A 20,279-nucleotide genomic window follows, 5' to 3' on the forward strand; every position below is an offset into this window, starting at 1 on the left:
AAAGAAAAAAAAAGAAACAACACACTGAAGATGGAGTATACCTCTGAAATATATTCGTCATAAATTTCAAACAAGTAAAATATTTGTTTATTTTCCTAATATTACGTTGTGATTTGGCTTCAAGCACACTTGATGCATATTTTATTTTATATATAAAAACATCTCTTTTGTGAATTTATGCTTCTTTGTCTAGCTTTTTTCTTTTTTTTTTGCCATACATAATATTATCATCTAACATTTCTCTCATTCTCTCACGTTTAATTATAAATCTAAAAACAGAATTCCCTAAAATCGGCTTCCCTCAAAAATCTTCCTACTAAACTGGAACCCCTAAAAAGAGGACCCTCCAAAGTGCGAATAGCATTTTGATTTCATTCCTCTATCTCCTTCAAGATAGCCAGTTGACTAAAAAGTTGACAATGTGGATGATTTACGGACTTGACTCAAAGTTGTAAGAACAACAACTATAGGCCCTCAACCTGTACTCTCTGGAGTGTAGATGGCTGCGTGGCAATGTTATTTTTGTTTTTAACATTATGTATGGTAACAATAATGCGGCACGTGATGTCTTTTTCACAATGGCTTTACAGAGAGAGCTTTATGAAAACTCATAGAAGTTGTCTTCAAGATGAGTTTGTCAGAATTATTTTAAGACTCTCTTGTTTTTGTTTTTGGGGTAGGGTGACAAGTCGTCTATTTATGTACTAGACAATCTGTTTAGATCCAAAGCTTCTGTATACTATTAAAATTCTGTGAATCTTGCTGGTTATATTGTTTGTCCTCGTACACACTGGATTATCTTACAAAGGAATAAGATCATCAGGAATTGAACAGTTGGAAGACATCAAGAATCTATTTTTTGACGTCACAAAGAGATGACGTCATCCACTAAAATAGGTAAAAGACACCAAAAGATGTTTAAACATCACGAATGCTGAAGTAACAAATGTGTGACTTGATCCATTAAAACAGATAATATAGACGATCTGTGATTCAAAGGCTCACGGGTCGTCTATGTGGACAACGACTCCATACATATACTAGACAACTCATCTAGATCTGGGTTAGAGTTTTGTAGCAGAAACAAATGGGACTTTTTTCTTCCTCGAATCAATACCTCTCCCCTGTGCTATTCGGCCACATCTTGGCCAGTTAGGGGTACGGTGCATTGATACTTTCTATCCCCAAAGGAAATCGGCCAGCATACGGTTTGAAGAAGAACAACTTTTTCTTACGCTGAGAGACACCAAACAGAACGGACCTCCTTTTCTTCTCTCTCTCTCCACCTCGGTGTTGTCTCTATGGTATCGACGATTCCACTGGAATAACTACCGGGATAATACCAGGTGCCGGAGTCCAGCTTTCTACAAGGAAAATACCACATTCTCCTCAATAAACCCTTTCTGTGTTACATTTTATGAAGTTGTTGGTTTGTCATTTCAGAAGCTTGTATCGAATTATTTATTTTATTTGGGTGTGCTCTAAAAGCATTAATAACCCTAAAATGGTGACCGCAACGTGATGTGAAACGAACAAGCATGGTGACCCTACCTTTTTTTTAAATTAATTTTTTTGAGAGAGATGCGCGTTTTATTTGATAAAGGAAAAAAATGAACTTTTCAACAAAGAAAAACAAGTGAACCACTACCGACAGGAATAACTACTACGAACAACAATGACGAGATCCCTCATCAGACTTGGTAAAAAACAAACACGGAGCTGTCGACTTTATACTGAATTTAAAAAAAAAATTCGAGCTCGACAAACATTTTTCACGGTTTCCTGACATTACCCTGCAACAAACGCGAGGAGCAAAATCACATAGGCCTATACACATTCTCTCCCGCACAGCAGACGCAACAACAAAGAAACAATTACAGGACATCCCTATCAACACATAGGAAGAAGTTGAATCAACAATACGAGTTGAGATGCAGTACGTACGCTGATAAACTCACAACTTGGAAGTTTCGTTGACAGCCAGCAACCGGACACTCGTTCAACATGAACGAATGCACAACAAACGCTCGTACAGACAATGTACACACTACCGTAAAATCACTTGCGAAGATACCGTCAACTGGACACACCACGTCAACACAAAAAATTTTTCTTCCAAACGAACAATTCCCTTCACTGTCCAAGCAACTCATTGCACATGCCAGCACACAACAAAAACCAAACAAACAAATGTCACCCTAAAAAAAAGAGTAAACGCCTTTCCACACGTAAGTAAATACTTTTTTTTTACGAACACACTCCGTTTTTGACGTTTTTTTAAACGACCACACCAAAAAAAAAAAAAAAAAATTCTATTACAAGAAGTTGCAAATATTCCCCAACTTTTCACACAAATGTAAGAACATTTTTTTTTCTTTCTCTTAAAAATAAATAAAGAAAATTTTTATTTTTTCGCTATTTGTTATGCTCCTTTTTCTCTGTCGGCTTTCAGCCTAAGCAGGGGTTTATGTAGCAGAAACAAATGGGACTTTTTTCTTCCTCGAATCAATGCCTCTCCCCTGTGCTATTCGGCCACATCTTGACCAGTCATGGGTATGGCGCATTGATACTTTCTATCCCCAAAGGAAATCGGCCAGCATACGGTTTGAAGAAGAACAACTTTTTCTTAAGCTGAGAGACACCAAACGGAACGGACCTCCTTTTCTTCTCTCTCTCTCCACCTCGGTGTTATCTCTACGGTATCGACGATTCCACTGGAATAACTACCGCGATAATACCAGGTGCCAGAGTTCAGCTTTCTACAAGGAAAATACCCCATTCTCCTCAATAAACCCTTTCTGTGTTACATTTTATGAAGTTGTTGCGTTTGTCATTTCAGAAGCTTGTATCGAATTATTTATTTGGGTGTGCCCTAAAAGCATTAATAGCACTAAAGTTTGGTATACTTATCGAACTATGGATCTGGTTATTTTATCTTTTGTTTGTCATCGTGCTCAGTGGATGACGTCACAAAAGGCGAATGAAGTAAATAATGGGCGATTGATAAGAGATAGTGGGAGGAGGTGAATGAAAAGAGAGGGAGGGAGAATGAAAAGAAAAAGAACGCGAGAGAATGAAAAGGAAAGAGATTAGAAATAGCATATAAAAACGAATGATAAGTGTAATCTAGTTTATCCAAAAATTTAGGCGAAACGCCAAACAAAATAGGTGAGACATTTCCCCAATTATAATTGAACTAAACAATGTTTTAAAGTATAGTTTTGCTTGTTTCACTTTTGGCCACCCGTACTAGGAAACGGGTCACTCTTTTCTCAATTCAAACATGTTTGGACGTGTTATGTAGTTTTCAGCTTTCTTTTTACTGATACGTAGATTTTTCTGTTATTAATTATGTTGAATTATATTATCCTTGTGAATAAACAAAAACTTTGATCGAATAATTTATTTGATTCACAGATTTAAAAATTGGAAATGAAAACTTAAAACAGCAACAAGTGAAATGTTTTTGATCCTGATTTTCTCAGATAAAAAGTCAGTGTGAATTTCTTTAAAGGAACAACAAAAAAGGTAAAAAAAAAAAAAAGTGTTCATTAATTATTTATTTACAAATTTTATTTTATTGTGCTTTTCGAAAGAGAAGGCTATATTGAATATTTTAACTCCCAAAATGAGTCGGACATTTCTTTACGACTAGTTTTATCTGTTTTTCGTAGCGATGATAAATTAATAAATCTTTCTCCATTCGTTCAGATTACTCTTTCCTCTGCTTTCCTTTTCATTTCTTGATTATTGTGCAGAATAATGGATTTTGAAAAAGACACATTCAGGTGAAAGCATTATTATCATGTCGAAACTAGTATAAATTCCAAAACTTACGAAAAATGATCGTTGAAAAATAATTACAAGTAAAAAATAAAATTTAAATTATAAAGTTTTATCGTATATTTCAATGTGTAAAAGCTGTCCGATAAATGTTATATGACAAACTGACTTATCTCCCATGCTTTCCTTGAAACCCGCCATTGAACACAGAAAATTTCCGATCGTTTATCTTTACGATTTTTGGTACTTGTACAGTTTAATGAAGACATTAAAAAAATGAAAATACCGAAATAACTTTATATTGCACGTATCCTTATGGAACGAAGTTTTCCGAAAAAATTCACGCAATTCATCAAGTAGTTTTCTTTTACAGCGAAAAAACAATTTGTTATGATACCGAGCAAAAGGTTCGATTTTTAGGAAGAAAAGCTAGTAATAAAGATGGGGAGGGAGTGTCGGCGCTTTAACTGAGGTTATGTCCCCGTGGCGTAGGCAACAAATTCAAACTCGCTCTCATAAGAACGTGTTTATCCGCTGTAAAAAAACAAAACAAAAAAAACAAAACTACTTGATGAAATTAAATGAATTTTTTTTTCGGAAATCTTCTGAACTCTAAACGGATACGTACAATATAACTTTTTCTCGATATTTTCATTTTTTAATGTCTTGATTAAACTGTACAATTACCCCATTTTTTTTCCAAAAAATAGATCTAGCACATCTTTTATTGGACCATTTGTAATAATTTTTGGAATTTATATTAATTCCGACATGACACGTAGATACATAATCTTTGCACCTGAAATGCGTTTGTTTCAAAATCCACTATTCTGCACAAACACTCATTTCTCAATTAAAATGCTCGAGTTTCTAGATTTCAAGAAGAATGTTTAATTTTTTTCTTATTTTTGCGGATTTCTTTTTCCTTTTTAACTTTTATTTTGCAAATATCCCTAATTATCATTAAGGACTAGCGTTTTAAAATAAATAACACAAACATTAAGTTCGAATGGCAAAGACCTCCCTTCAAACAGATGCTAGTTTATATAAACTACTCTTTGTTCTTTCGGACTTATAATTAGTGGTTGGGCTAAGAGAGGGTATTTTGTTTTTGTTTCTTTAAAAAAATTAAATAACATTCATTTTGGAATTTTTTTACAAGTTTTAAAGATGGCGTGTGTCTGAGGGTGGGTTTGATTATATGGATTTGTAATTAAAATAAAAACAAATAAAATCGAACAGTGTTTTATTAAAAATAAAGTTGAAAATATATATTATTTTTTTATTTTACTTTTTGGAATTCTTTGAGATGAGGCTTCATAATTTTGTATTCATTTTTTTTGCGGACTGTTATTCTCATGTTATCAACAACTATGAAGATGAGAATAACAGTCAAATGTAAACATAGCAAATTATGAAACTGTTTCACCACGTTTTGACCAAATAATCCTCTGACACTGCGTCACAGACCCGGTAGCACAGTGGATAGACGTGTTGAGTCTCTAGGTGAGCATTGTCTGAAGATAGTGGTTTCAATCCCACCCAAAACAGACCAGAGGATTAGTTTGCCAAAACGTAGTGAAACAACAACAACTATGGAAGGCAGTAATTACTGGGATACAGTTACAAGACTCAGCATTCCTATCCCGTGCCAGTTAACCACCTGAAAAAGGCCAGAGGATGAGTTGGTCGAAACGTGGTGAAGCAACAACTATGGAGATAAGTCCACAAAAAAATGAATACACAACATTGAAATATACTACAAATTAACAATTCACAACGTATAACTGACTTGTAACCGCTACGAAAAACAAACAAAATTAATCGTAAATCAATAGCCGCCTTTTTTTTTTTTTTTTTACATAGGCATCACCACTTATCAAGGCCAAGAGGCCACTCAAGGATAAGGGTTAAAGAGTGTACAGTAGAAATTGGACAATATAGTAATCATTAGTAATGAAAATTTGGTAAATTAGATAACTTATATAGAACGGCTCATCAAGAACTTATTTACGTTAGACTTGAACACAACCATATTGTAGTCAGCCGGAAAGCAGGAATTGGGAGCTAACATCTTCAATATATCTATTTAAATCATTACACCAATAAAAACAAACAAAAAAAAGAGTGATAACATTTTAAATGTTGGATATTATTGTAGCGTAGGCATTCAGTGCAGGTTTAAAACCCAGAAAGGAAAAATGTCATTCTTTTTTAGGTGATTACGGATAAATAATCATGCGCCGGCATCAATAAACTGCCTCACTTGCAACAAGCGATCATAATAAAAAAAAAAAAAAAGTTGTATAAGCTATTTTGGGTTTGTTTTACTATCATCATAGATACGAAAAAGTTGTCAAAAAACAAATAAATGTTATTAAAAGCAAGATAGTTACTTTTCTACATAAATGGATAAGTTTTTAGTCTTTTTATTTAATGTAAAATGTTTATTCAGTTCGAAAAACATACAGTGTTTATATGTGAACAAGACAAATGGCAGCATGCTAGCTGTTGAATACATTAAGTTTGGGAAAATGAGTTCAAACTAAAAACTATACAAAATACTGTTAGAAACCCACTCAATATATGTTACCGTGACATAGGCTGACATATATAGAGTGGGTTTTGTTATATTCTTATTTTTTGACAGCTTTTTCGTATCTATGTGTATAGTAAAACAAACTCCTTGATTGTTTTTCTCTCTCAGGGTTAAAGTCAGGTTGAAGGATGCGAGAGGTTTAAAAATAGTTTTATTTTGTTATTTTTGCTGTATAGCACTAAACAAGAAATCATTTCCATTAAAATACAGTGAATATTATGGATCTAAAATTGGAAAGAGCATTTTGAAATTTGTTCACGTTATGCGAAGAAGCTCAAGCTAAACAAAAGGGACATCGAATTTGGCCTGATGTCGTGTTTATCTAACAATTAAACACAAATTGTAATTCGAAATCATTCCTCATTTAATATTCATTAACTAGCAAACCCTATTTCCCAGCGTTGCCTGGGAGAATTTATAAAAAAATATGCTAATGAATATATGCTTAAAATTTACTTGTGTTTACATGTACATGTAAACCAAAAAATATAATTTATAAACCTTATTTTTGTACTAATTCTTATTTGAGTTTCATAAAATAATGAATAATAATTTTTTTGTATTAAGTGATCAGTAGCAACTTCCAGTGTTTGCCATAGAATCGGTGACATCATCATTTTGTGTGTATTTTACAAAACTGCTTCTAGGCACTACTTATTAATGGATGCAGCAAAAGTGTAAAATATGAATAATGGAAGTAAAGTCTAATAATCAAAAAACAAAGCTTGTTCTCAAAGTTCGATGTTTAAAGCTCAACATTTTGGAAGAATAAAAATCCTTCTAAATTTAATGTTTTTTATTTTGTTCCAACCCAGAGTTCTCCCCATTTGGAGGAGATGGATGTTTCCCCCATTAAGAATTGACCTTGTGTCTAAATTTGCTTGTGTGGGGAGGCAAGTAAATAGAAACAGTTAAATGTAAATTAATTTGGACAAACAAAAGATACTTATGCAGAATACGGACCATGTTAAAATAATGAAATTATTTAAAAACTCATTCTTAACATGGGGAAGTTGGGAGCATGATGTACTATTCTGTACTTTCATCTAACAATTTACTAAACACAAGATACTGTTAAAAATTGACAATAACAAAAAGGGTAAATTTGGACTATCTTACCTAGTATAGTTCCCCCGCCCAAAAAATTTAAAAAATCTACATTTTTGGCTATTATGTTTTGTAGAGTTAAATGTAATAATCAAAGAAGAAAGCGCCCACGTATGTCATATAGCCACGTGTGGCTATATGACTTACCTTCAGGTGGGATCTGAGAGAGAGATTAAAGATAGTGGCTGTGGCTTTATAAGGTGTAGTCTCATGGAATCACACGAGATCATACCGCCCACGGCACACATATGCAGTCAGTTTTTTAATAATATGCCTGTTGACAGAGGTGAGGGAGAGACGCATGCTGGAAGTTGAGAGAGAAAGTTGCGAGAAGGAAATACAGTGATGAATTCTATTTGTGAACTTTTTGTTTATTTTATTCATTTATTTATTTTTTGCTGTTTACCAGCCCATTTAACTGCAAGCTATTTCGGCATAATGAGGGAGAAGTCTGACTTTAAATTAATACCAGAATTCGATGGCTCGACCCCGGTACTTGACTGGGTGGAGAAGGTGGAACTACATTGCCTGTTGTCTAGCGTAAAGAGTATTGAACACGTGGTTCCTCTACGTCTGTCCGGTGGAGCTTTCATAGTATATCAACAGCTTAGTCCTGAGGAAAAACAGGATTATGAAAGGATCAAGGCGGCATTATACAAGGCGTTTGCTATGGACCCCGCCACTGCTTGAAAGCAATTTGAGGCAAAAACCTTACATCCAGGCAAAACTGTTAACGTTTATCTGGCCGAGCTTACGAAAATGATGGTGTTTTTTGGTGGGCTACCTGAGCAGGCCTTGGCATGCAAATTTCTGGCAGCACTCCCAACCGGAGCAAAGCAACTCCTGTGAGCTAGCTCAAGCAAAGCTTCATTATCCCTTAATGACCTGGTAGACCGAGCCAGGACTGTGATGAAGAATACCTATAAGATGAGAGAACCGGTAGTCACTACTGCACAGTCCACACCAAGTGATGATTGTGCGGGAAACGGGGTTGGGGATAAGGTGCCAGCGTTGACCTCTTCCCCAAGCAGAAATTAGACAAGGCGCTTCCGATCATTCAGGTCTATATAAATGAGACATTGTGCTCAGCACTCCTTGATTTCGGGTCCTCTCGCACCATAGTAAACGCAGAGCTCCGCCGTACTTAGAAAAGGAAGAATGTCAGGGTGACCACTCTCAGTGGAGAGACGCGGACATGTTACGGAGTGGGCACTGTAGACATTCGTACAAGAACTGGAATATCGGCTAACATTGAGGCGCTGGTAGTGCTTGAAAAACTGCTGAGCTTTGACTTGCAAAAATGTAAAAATGCTATGATGCCATCAGAGCCCTAGGTGGTGCTCACATAACGCAGATCGACCAGCCAGACTTTATTGTCAAATTTGACCAGCAGCAGAAAGCTTGGACAACCTCATGGAAGTAGTTGGAAAACCAAGAACCAGCCAAACTGCATAATGAAGTAACAGAGTACCATGTTCCCGACCAAATGAAGCCTGCATACAAAGAGGAACTCTGCGATTGGATTAAGGATGGCTAGTTAATTCTCTACCCCTATGAGAAGCTTAGACCTCCCAAAGGCCTCATCCCACTGATGGCAGTTGCTCAACACAACAAAGCAAAGGTGAGGCCAGTGATGGACTACAGTGAACTAAACGCGCATGTTAATGTGTTCACAGCTGATGCTGACGTTTGTGCCAGCAAGCTACGAGAATGATGCCAGCAGGGTTCCAATGTGTCCCTGCTGGATCTAAGAAAAGATAACCTGCAGGTCCGGATGAGTGAAATGATGTGGCCATTTCAGATGGTGGTGCTTGTTGGCAGGAGGTACTACCTTATCAGACTAGGCTTCGGGCTGAATGTGGCACCCCAAATAATGAAAGATCATTGTCAACGCTGTGTTGTCACAGGAAGAAACAATAAAAGAGAGGACATTGGCATACTTTGATGACATTTATGTAAATGAAGACATGTCATCATCACGTGTAAGGTCCAAACTGGCTGAGTTTGGTTTGATTTGCAAGGACCCAGAACGTTTTGAGGATGACGCCTGTATCTTGGGCCTGAACGTTTGACAGGAGCAAGGGACTTTGAAATGGAGGCATGTAACTGTAGTTCCTGAAGTGCCCGATGTCTTCATGAGGTGAGCAGTAGTCTTCCTGTGTGGAAAACTTGTGGGGCACCTACCAGTGTGTGGATGGACTCGTGCGGCAACAAGCATCATAGGGGGGGGGGCAAACGCAGTCACCAAAGGCTGGGATGATGAAACAGCAGATGATCTGTTGGTTTGCATGGTGAAGGAGACCATTGGAAAGGTAAAGCAGGATTATCTCACCAAAGGAGGCTGGTGCATGCAGGGAGACAAACTGAAAGTGTGAGTAGATACTACCTCTCTGGCGATTGGTGTGCTGTTGGAGAAGAATGGGGCCGCGATTGAGGATGTCTGTTGGTTGTGACTGGCAAATGATGCTGCTCTTATCAACCTGGCAGAGCTCAATGCGGTGATAAAAGGCATCAATCTGGCACCATGCATACACACTGATTTTCTATGCGTATACTACTAGATATCAAACACACTGACAGGCAAGACCAGGGTTCACACTAAGGCAGTCACTGAGATGCTGATCATATGGAGGTTGGAGACCATAAGAAAGCTAGTAACAGGGTACAACCTGTCTGTGGATGCAGTACTGGTCACTTTGAATTGCAACCTTACTGATAGGCTCACTCGGGTGCCACAGAGATGGTATGAGACCATGAAGAAGGAAGCTGAGCCAGTACCATTATTATGTGCCACCTCTATTGAGGTGGCGGACGAAATCAGGGAGGGTTTTGTAGAGAAAAAAGTGTTGGTTACACAGAGGTCGTGCATTGAGCAGAGTTCTTGTAATGTTTGTTCATTTTCATTCCACTTTCTTACTCTGAAGTGTCCTAGACAGGTGGGCCAAGCTATGTTGTCATTCCCAACTCGAGCATTGAAATCACTCAATCAGGATTTAATGATTCTTGAAATTTTGAATCTAAGCATCAAGTTCGCTGTAGAATGCACCCTTCGTGTCATTGGTTGCTGACATAGTTGGAGCATAGACACATATTAGAGTGATAGGTCCGTCTGTGGTGTTGACATATAGTGACATTATGCGGGCAATTGCAGTTTGACCTTACTGGACCTTGTCGAGGAGAGAGATTTTTACCGTGAAGCCAACACCATGCTCTCTTGTTTCATCTTCTTTCTTCCCTTGCCAAAAAAAGTGTAGTCTGGCTCTCTGAGGCTGCGATACAGATTTCTTTCAGGGCAGCAATATCTATCTGTAGGCATAGTTGTTCTTTATTGATGACAGTGGTTTTCTGCATGTCAGAGATGGAGTGGAGATCATTTGTTAAGCTGGTCAGCATTGTGTGGACAAGCTTCAGTGCTGATTTCTTTTTGAGTTCAGTTTGATTGTTTGGTGCATTAGTATCTGTCCACTTTTTAGAAGAGATCCATACACCCACTGAGGCAGGTGGCCAGTGGCGGGACAGGACCTTACTTGCTGCTCAGCTTAAGGAGGGCCATAGCTGTCTGATAGAGTTGAATAACCTCTCACACCATCAGGAATGGCCCCTGGCACCTAGCTGTACATCAATCTAGCTTTGGGCTTATAACTACCATTCCTCTGATTGGTTGTGTAGCTGAAGTTGTCTCTCCAGGGCACAAGCCTGGGCATTCGTATGGAGAAGTTGAGTTGCCCAAGCATCAATATCCCCCTCTCTGATCTCGCCAGTATACTCCAGAAGAATGGTGGGAACAGTTCAACCACAGTAGCCGCCAGAGACAGTGTGAAGTATCACACTGACCTGCCTGCAGAGCTACACCCCAAAATTTTCTATAGGGGTTGTTTCCCCTGGTCTTTGCTGAGGCAACAGCTAACCACAAGGCAGTGGCGCTTCCTACATGGTTTTGCTTGCCTGCTGAAGCAAGGAACCTGGTATGGCAATGTGGAGCCATATATGAGAGATTAGGAGATGGTTGTGGACCAGTGACACTCATCCACTCCCGAACGGTGCAGTCGCTGAGCTACAAAGGTGCTACCTCTTCCAGAGCCTCCTGTACCCCAATTAACATGTCTAAAAAAACATTTGGAGAAAAACAGAAAACAAATTCATTTCAGTTATTTAGGATGATTCCTATTTTAGTTTCGTTGCAATAAAATTGTATTCCAGATTTTTTGTTGTTTTTTATAAATTGTTCAGTGTTATTAAAGATTCTGTCCATCAAGTATAAGTGAAAACAAAGTGGCGAATTTGTAAGGCTGTCTGTAGTCATCTAAAATCATTGTATGTTCTTAAGGATGCAAAGAGATGTGGGAGATACTATTTTGATTCATTTGGGCTACTGTACTAGTCACTGTTTAATAGTTGGGTTTTGTTTAGAATTGTACAAGCCAAATCTGTAACAGGTCTATATATAAATGTTAGAACTGCTATGAGGTCCAGTGTACATGTATGGGCAATGATTTTTATACGTTTGTCTAATTGTATTTCGAAATTGAAGTAAATGAAGCCAAATAATAGGACGATATGTAAAAACACAGTTTGTTTGCATGGATTTTGTATGCAAAGTTAGCCATGTTTTTTTACACTCTCCTATCAATCTCTGTTCAAAGTAAGTGTACGCAGTATCTATTGTGAACTGGTAGCTTCGGTCTAAACTGTTATACCATGAAACCAAATGTTGTTAAATGATTTGTTGCTGTTGGCATCCTTCCGTCTAGATAGACGATGGAGAATCGCGCCTGAAGGTTGTTATGGGTGGTGGCAACTGTTGCTGTGACTGAGCAGACTGATGCGTGAGCGGCAGATTCTGTTGCATACCCTCCGTCAGGCTCTGCCGGTGCTGCTGCTGCCGTCCTTTTGTGCCTGCCTCTCTTCTCCTCCCACTGTTCATCTCTTCTCTCCTCGCTCAGTTGGACCCATTTCTGGACTTTGACCCACCAGGAGTCATGGTCCGCTGCATAGGATTGATGTTGCCGATTACACTGCATCACTAATCTAAATGATCTGTAACAATAATGTATTATGCAGTAAATATTAATATGTAAAAATCAAATTATAAACTGGTTACATGCGAGAAAGTTAACCTATTAATAAAAGTAAGCAGCTATTTGGGGTTACGGATAAGGACTGAATTGGATTAGAGTAGAAGCTCTTGCTACTCTTGCAGTGGAATTACGTATTTGAGATTGTACGCTCTCTAGGAAAAAAGTAAGAATTATTAAACAATTATTATTATTATTAAACAAGGACAGATGTATGTATGTATTGTGTGCCAGGAATATGTTTTAGTAGTAACTGCAAGTGGCGAGCATAAAAATGCATTGAATATGTTTATTTATTATCCTATAAAGTTATAGGGAAAAAATCGTTTCTATAATAATATAATTCAATAAATGATATAGAGATAATAAAAAATTATTAATATTAAATGAAAACAACATAAAACTATTTCAAATGCTTTCTCATATTCTTCGATGATCGCAATCTTTATAAATTGCCAAAAATACTATTAGGCTATTTACAAATATTTTCAAGACAAGAACTTTTATAATAAACAAAAAAAAATTGATTATTTGTAAAAAAATTTCAATGAAATAAAGTTGACTTGATTATTTGTAAAAAGAAAAACCAGTAAATTTCCAATTACAAAAAGCAGTTTAATTTTATTATTTGTTAATGATTTAAAAAAAGACAATTTTCTTTTTAACTAATTAGTTATATATTTGTTTAATATTTTTTGGGTGGCAGGAAGTTTTTTCTGCTAAGATAAGCATGAAAACATGTAATATATATAATGTTAAAATTTTAAAATATGGAAACTATTTTTTCTTCATTTTTTTTTCAATCTGAAATCTTCAAAAGATTTTTTTTAAATTTAATAATTTTATATTTTTATAATTTGGAGGAAAAACAACCAAAAAAAATCAGGAAAAACTCTTATAATCAAGAAGTTTTTTTTATTAGAGATTCACAAAATGCTATTGCAAGTTACAAGCTAGAGTTCTTTAGGATACTTCTTTAGGGAAATGCAGGTCTAGACTGGGGTTCATTGGATGGAAATGAATCATTGGATAGAAAGACAGTTCCGGGCTGGGGCTCATCTGATGGAAAGACTGTTCTGAGCTGGGGCTTATTGGATGGAAAGGCAGCTCTATGCTGGGCCTATTGAATGGAAAGGCAGGTCCAGGTTTAGGTTCATTGAATGGAAATGCAGGTACAGGTTAGGGTTCATCGTCATCATAATTTCTACTGGTTTCTGGATTATGTGAAGCTGATTGTCTGACAATGGAGGATATAATTTATCTGCTTAGAAAAATAAAAATATTCACCATAAGAACTGAAGAATTAATCATATTTTTCCAGGTACCGTTGCATACATTGTGACTTTCTACTAGGTCACTTAATCTATTCTTTGAGATCGCACCAAAATCTCGCTTAGTTTCTGTATGGATTTCAGCAATCACAAAATTTCCTGAATGGTTTATAATGAAATGCCTGTAGCATAAACTGAAAGTACTAATGCTTTTGTAAACAAGCTAAGCATTACTATATTTTATTGATCCTGGTTTGATATGTTTTTTTATGGATAAAAGAAAGGAGATTTATCGCCCTTGGAAAAAAGGAGATCTACCATGACAGTTTTAATTCAGTTCAATTCAATTCAATTTATTTGGCAAAAATAAAACAATTGTGCTTCAATGCCATGTAGAGAAAGAGTGGTAAAGAGTGTAAAAATATATAGGGAAGAGGACACAGTAGTCGAGCATTTAAGTCTAAATTCACCTTAAATTGTTGCCATTGTTAGTGCATTTATTACTTTACTTGGAAGTTTATTCCAAGCATTCTGATTGAGAATGCAACCCTCCTTCAATTCAATTAAAATGTAATGATTTTTTGTAGTGTCCGCGTAGTCCTCTTTCTGGTGTAGTAGTTAATATCACCATTGAGGAGATTGTAGGCCAAAATCAGATGACAGCGTAATTGCTGACACTCAAAGGAGAAAAGTTAAGCTTTTTGAGACAGTTATTCGATAGACCCTGCATCATTCAAGTAGGCAGTCTTTGATCTCTTTCCAGATGTATTAGATATGGGGACGAGGCCTGGATACCATATTTTAACAGTGGTCTGACAAGGGAGACATAAAAAGGGAGAACTATTTCAGAGGTGAGTTTGCAGAAAGGGCTTCATATGAGAAATAAAACAATTGTGCTTCTATGCCATGTAGAGAAAGAGTGGTAAAGAGTGAAAAGAGTGCTTTGTTAGCAGCTTGAATGTTTAGATGACTTGAAGGACGAGTCAACCAGAAGGCCAAGATCTTTTGTTTCATTCACCTCCTTGAACAGAACAGTGTCATCACTGAAAGTAAGAGCCAAATTGGAAAGAGAACCTATTGTAATATGACGGCATTTATCTACATTAAGGCCTAAATCCCATTGAATAGACAATTTCCAGGCATGTTTAGGCTTGAGATTATTAATTTTGCTTCTACAAGTTACTAATTTGACATCGTCTGCAAATAGGAGCATGTTTCCACCAATCATTCTTGGCATGTCATTGATATAGAGTTGGAAGAGAATACGGCCAATCATGGAACCTTGAAGAACAATATCGCAAGCATCCATTTCAGATGAAAAACTGCCAGGTATCTGAACCTTGTATGTCCGATCACTAAGAAAGGATCTTATCCAGTTTATAACTGATTCATGAAGACCATAGATGTTGAGCTTTGATAAAGTCTTAAAAGACAATGTCAGAAGTATCTCATCACCCATTCTTGTGTAACAAGTAAATTTGTGAGACATGAAAGTTTTGGAATGAAACCATGTTGAGATGAAAAAATGGTAGCAGTAGATGTGAGATGAGCTATGATTGCTCACTTGAGTAAAACTTCCATCGATTTTGAAATGATGAAGGCGAGGCTCACTGGTGTGTAATTCATTGCATCTTCTTTATCATCTTTTTAATGATAGTGCAGATCATAGTCATCCGTCAGCAAAATTATTTTAGAAAGTAAACAAATGCGCCTTACATCATGCATCCAATGGCCTCTACCTTACCATCTTGCTCTGTAAATTGTTGAATAAATTAAAGATTACACTTCATCCATTGCAATTCAATTCTGCTCATTTTTGAATTAGTATTAAACTCATGCCACATTTACTGTTAATGGTAATATCCGTTTTGAAATGTGAAATGTTTGTCAGCATCAATACTATTTAACAAAATAAGAACCTTTTCACCTTCCATAAAAAGTTGTTGAATAAACCTGTTAATGATTAGCCTGTCCTCTGCTCATTATTTAGTTGCTATCAAACCAATAAAGTGGTCTCTTTTCAGCCAGTGAACAACATATTTAAGAAAAATGAATAAACATGCAAAAATAGTCACGATAAATTTTTTTGTCAAATTATCACGTTTTTTATTATTGCAAATGAAACTTTTCTTTGATTGCAGATCTTAAAAAATATCTTTTGTGGCATGCAGCTGGTGTTGCTCAGTGGATAATGAGGTCTTCTCTTTCTCTCTTCTTATATCAGTCATTTCTTTCTTCTTAAAAGCAATTGTAAAAGTTATTTAAAACAACACAATTTCTTATGGAGTTTAACAATACTCATGTTTTTTTTCTTCAGTATACAGTATATAAATAAAATACGCCCAACCCATCTTCCACAATGGAATGTTGTCCTAAATTTGACTGCTCTAACTCTTTCTTGTATTCCAGAAAAAAGAGAAAGATTTAATCAGCTTATCCACTATATATCATCAGTGAATTCCTGTCTATGATGCAATATTCTGACATGTAGCCTTAATTCTAAATTTGATTAATTTCTAAGAGAAATTTCTACTTTTCTGTTTAACTTAATCTAATGTGTAAACTTCTGTATTTTAAACTTATTTTTACATACCTGTCTCTAAATTTGGTATGTAGCTATTCTATTTAGGTTATGCATAGATGAAAGCACATTTGTGTAGTTTAAAGTTTTAATCAAGGTTTACTTTTTTTTTCAGTTCTTAACTTTGTATGAACATGCGAAAGACATCAGCTTCCAAGGAAAACTTGAAACAATTTGTGGCCGAGAAAGAACAAGAATGGTACAAAGCATTTCGGATGAGGTGAGAACGTTTAGACTTTTCCAAAAACATTTTTCATGAGACAAAAATTAACTACAATTTAATTCTAACATTCAACTTGCTCATTTAAAAAAAATTTGCTTTTTAATTTTATTCACTCCAAATGAGGCATAATTACCACTTATACATAACGGCTATACTTAAAGGAGATGTTTGTTCACAGTACATTTAAATTTCTGCATGTTGGTACAGTTAAACACAAACTATGACAATGAAAGCACATTCTTAAATTTTAATTACTGAATTTTTTCATCAGAATACTAGAGAGTAGTCCCCAATCTTTAATCCTTGCCTCATTACAATGTCATTACAATGTCATTACAATGTCATTTTTTAAGTTTAAAAGAAAATGACCAACAACAGACTTACGCTAAATTATTAAATGAATTTTCCATCATAAAAATTTTATAAAACATAAATTTATATTCTAAAAATTAAGTGATTTTTTTAAAGAAAAGAACGAAATTTTTTTAAACCAAAAAATAAAATAGATTTTACACTTCCTAAAACTTTGTAAAACTATTTATTATATTGAACAAAATGTAATGAGATTTTAGTTAAATATGTTGCAATTGTGATTTTCAAACAATAGTGTCTCTTTTGTTTATATATATTGTCTTTGTTATGTGAATGTGTAAATATTCACAAAATTTAACATTCATATATACATGTGTGTATATGTGTATATATACAGGGTGAACCAAAAAAAACAAAAGCTAAATGGAGGCCATCTAGAACATATGCTGTAGAACGGAGAAAAAAAGGCCAAAGACCCCAGTGTTTTGATGTGATGTTTTGAATATAATAAACTAGTTATGACCCAAGTTTCATTACATTCAGACAAAATACTAAGAAATGGGGCCTAATTAGAGTTGGGGTCCGTTTTTTGGGGTCACCCTGTATGTGTATATGTATCGGTTGTATCGATTGGTTTCTTAGATGTAATTCCAATGATTATGAAAAGGTGTTCAATGCAGGACAGAGCTGGTATATAGTCTGTTTATTATACAAACATTATTGGTTAAATATGTGCATACATGTTTCAGTGGGGTTCCAACTCAGGGACAACACTTCATCAATAAAGAATTCATATTGAAACAGGTGTCAAATGTTTCCCCTGAATTGGGACTCCACTGAAACATGTATGCCCATATGTAATCAATAATGTTTGTATAATAAGCAGATTGTGTGTGTGTGTGTGTGAATATATATGTGTGTACATGGTGGAACGATAAAAGTGTCACCCTAAAAAAAGCAACAGTACATTTCTATTTTAAAACTTTTATTGAAAAAATCCATTCAGGTAACTTGATTATGTAGTAGAGCTGACATCTATTCAATGTAGCTGCCTTCAGCCTCAATCACTGCCTCGATATGGGAGCATGCCTTTTCCACAAGCGCTGGCAGGAGCTTGGCGATCAGGCTGGCTTTGATGTTGTAGGAGGTCATGTTGGTGATGTTCTTGACATATGACCAAACGAAGTAGTCCAGCGGGTTCGGGTTGGGAGAGGAGTGGAGCCAATAAGAGAAGGGTACAAAGTCATAGCCTGGGTCTCTTTGGACTTGTGGGTCGGCCAGCGGTACCTGATTTCACCAAGGGATTACCACACTCTTCAGCATGTCCAGGTACACTTTGATGTTGACTTTCAAGCTGACTTTGAAGATGTTAGGTGGGTCTTACTTGAAACCACAGAAAAGACCATAACCATGGCAAGAAACTTTGTTTTCATCACCCTTGGCATGTCTCTGTTATTCATGGAAATCCAGCAGGTGCTGGTAATGGTCTTGTTGTTATTAACTAAAGGAAATGGAATCATGACATGTTTTCTAGGTCGACAGTTTTATCATTCCACCCTATATGTGTGTATGTACATGCATAGGTGTGTATATATGTGTATATATGTGTATGTATACATATATGTGTATGCATATATATGTGTGTATGCATATATATATGCATACATATATGTGTATGCATATATATGTGTGTATGCATATATATATATGCATACGCATATATATATATGCGTATGCATATATATGTGTGTATGCATATATATATATGTGTATGCATATGTATATGTGTATGCACATATGTGTGTGTGTTTGTGTGTATATATATATATATATATATATATATATATATATGAGTATGTATACATAGAATTGATAGAATTGTGCATGTCAACTTAAAGGAATAAATGATTTGATGATCAACATCTTGAAATTTGAAATATAGACTTTTGTCATTTATTTATTATATGCTCTGTAATTACATCGAGCTTCATAAATTAAGAATAGGTAGAAATAAAAAGTGAAATACAATTGAAGAAACATATTTCCACATTTCCACAGACACACACACACACACACACACACACACACACACATATATAAAAAACAACACTAGCGAATAAATACTGGGAACTCAAAGAAAGCGGACATTCGCCGGTAGTCGAATGGAAAATAATAAGACAAGCTACCACGTGTAGGGACCTAGACGACCCATGTAGATTATGCCTTCATGAAAAATTTGCTATCCTGTACTTTAAAGAACCCCAGCATCTATTAAACTGTAGAAGAGAAATAGCAAATAACTGTGTTCACAAGATAAAATTTAATCTAGGATAGTGATACAAAATAGTTTTAAAACTAACAAAAGCAATAGAAAATAAACAAATAAATAAATTAAATAAACATGAATATACATAAACGATCACATATATGTATGTACACATATATATATTTATATATAAACTAACAATAAAAAAAACCCAGAAAAAACACTAACCTAGTTTTAAAACAGATCTTTTGTCTGATAAATGCATGCCCAGTGGCTGATAGGAAGGGCGCGGTGGATACTAGAAAGCTGATTGGCTAACTAAAATCTCAATAGAAGAAGAGCATATAAAAACGATAAACAACCACAAATTCGCGCATAAGCCTGAATAGTCCTAGAGTGGATGAAACGCGGAATATTCAGTGTAGCCATATATATTTTATAAATTACTAATTAGCTCTACCTACATATTGAGCACTTTTGAAGTAAATAGTTAAAGTTTATGCATAAATCTATACTTTCGTATATTAATTTTATGTAAGTAAATTAAGTAGTTATATACACACACACACACATACATATATATATATATATATATATATATATATATATATATATATATAGGCAGCATTTTTTCTCTTAGGCATATTTCATTAAATAAATAGACGTTTTTGTCTAATAATTCTATTTCTGATCCTTTCCAACTTCCAAATAACCGTCTTCACTTCTAGCAGAAACTGGCTGATGAAATCACCATATTTATCCTAAGTCCAAGTCTTTTCCAATCTTTCTGGATTCATCATCAGGGATAGATTAATCTAACTAGTTTTGGACAATTTATTTATATATATATATACATATTTTTTTCTCATTGGTTAATTATTTTAATAACTTTACAAACATTTCAGGATGTTACTACTATTGGTAAAGTTTATTTTGTTAATGGTTTTTTTAGTTTTTATTAGCCATTAATATTTCAAGTTTTTGTTTATTATTAGTCTGTTCAAGTATATATGTGTTGTCAACTAAAATCTAAATTAGGACAAGGGACAGGAATGTTGATTC

The 20,279-nt window shown here is 35.3% G+C and overlaps 1 protein-coding gene across 4 annotated transcripts in view; it reads left to right on the forward strand.

Moving 5' to 3' along the window:
• Positions 1 to 3,038: 3,038 nt before the first annotated feature.
• Positions 3,039 to 20,279, forward strand: part of LOC145265423 (coiled-coil domain-containing protein 57-like) — a 146,831-nt gene continuing 129,590 nt past the window's right edge. The window contains exons 1-4 of one of the 4 annotated variants that reach the window (XM_080121251.1): positions 3,043 to 3,168; positions 3,418 to 3,528; positions 14,599 to 14,686; positions 16,532 to 16,636. In XM_080121251.1, the coding sequence (XP_079977377.1) occupies positions 16,545 to 16,636 (92 nt within the window). In that variant the 5' untranslated portion in view covers positions 3,043 to 3,168; positions 3,418 to 3,528; positions 14,599 to 14,686; positions 16,532 to 16,544. Of the gene's footprint in view, positions 3,169 to 3,270; positions 3,529 to 14,598; positions 14,687 to 16,531; positions 16,637 to 20,279 lie in introns of those variants that run through there. The other 3 variants (XM_080121253.1, XM_080121252.1, XM_080121254.1) reach the window with 3 other exon arrangements.

This window comes from Euprymna scolopes, chromosome 40, assembly GCF_053919585.1.
Source record: "Euprymna scolopes isolate OS-2025 chromosome 40, ASM5391958v1, whole genome shotgun sequence".
NCBI lineage: Eukaryota > Metazoa > Mollusca > Cephalopoda > Sepiida > Sepiolidae > Euprymna > Euprymna scolopes.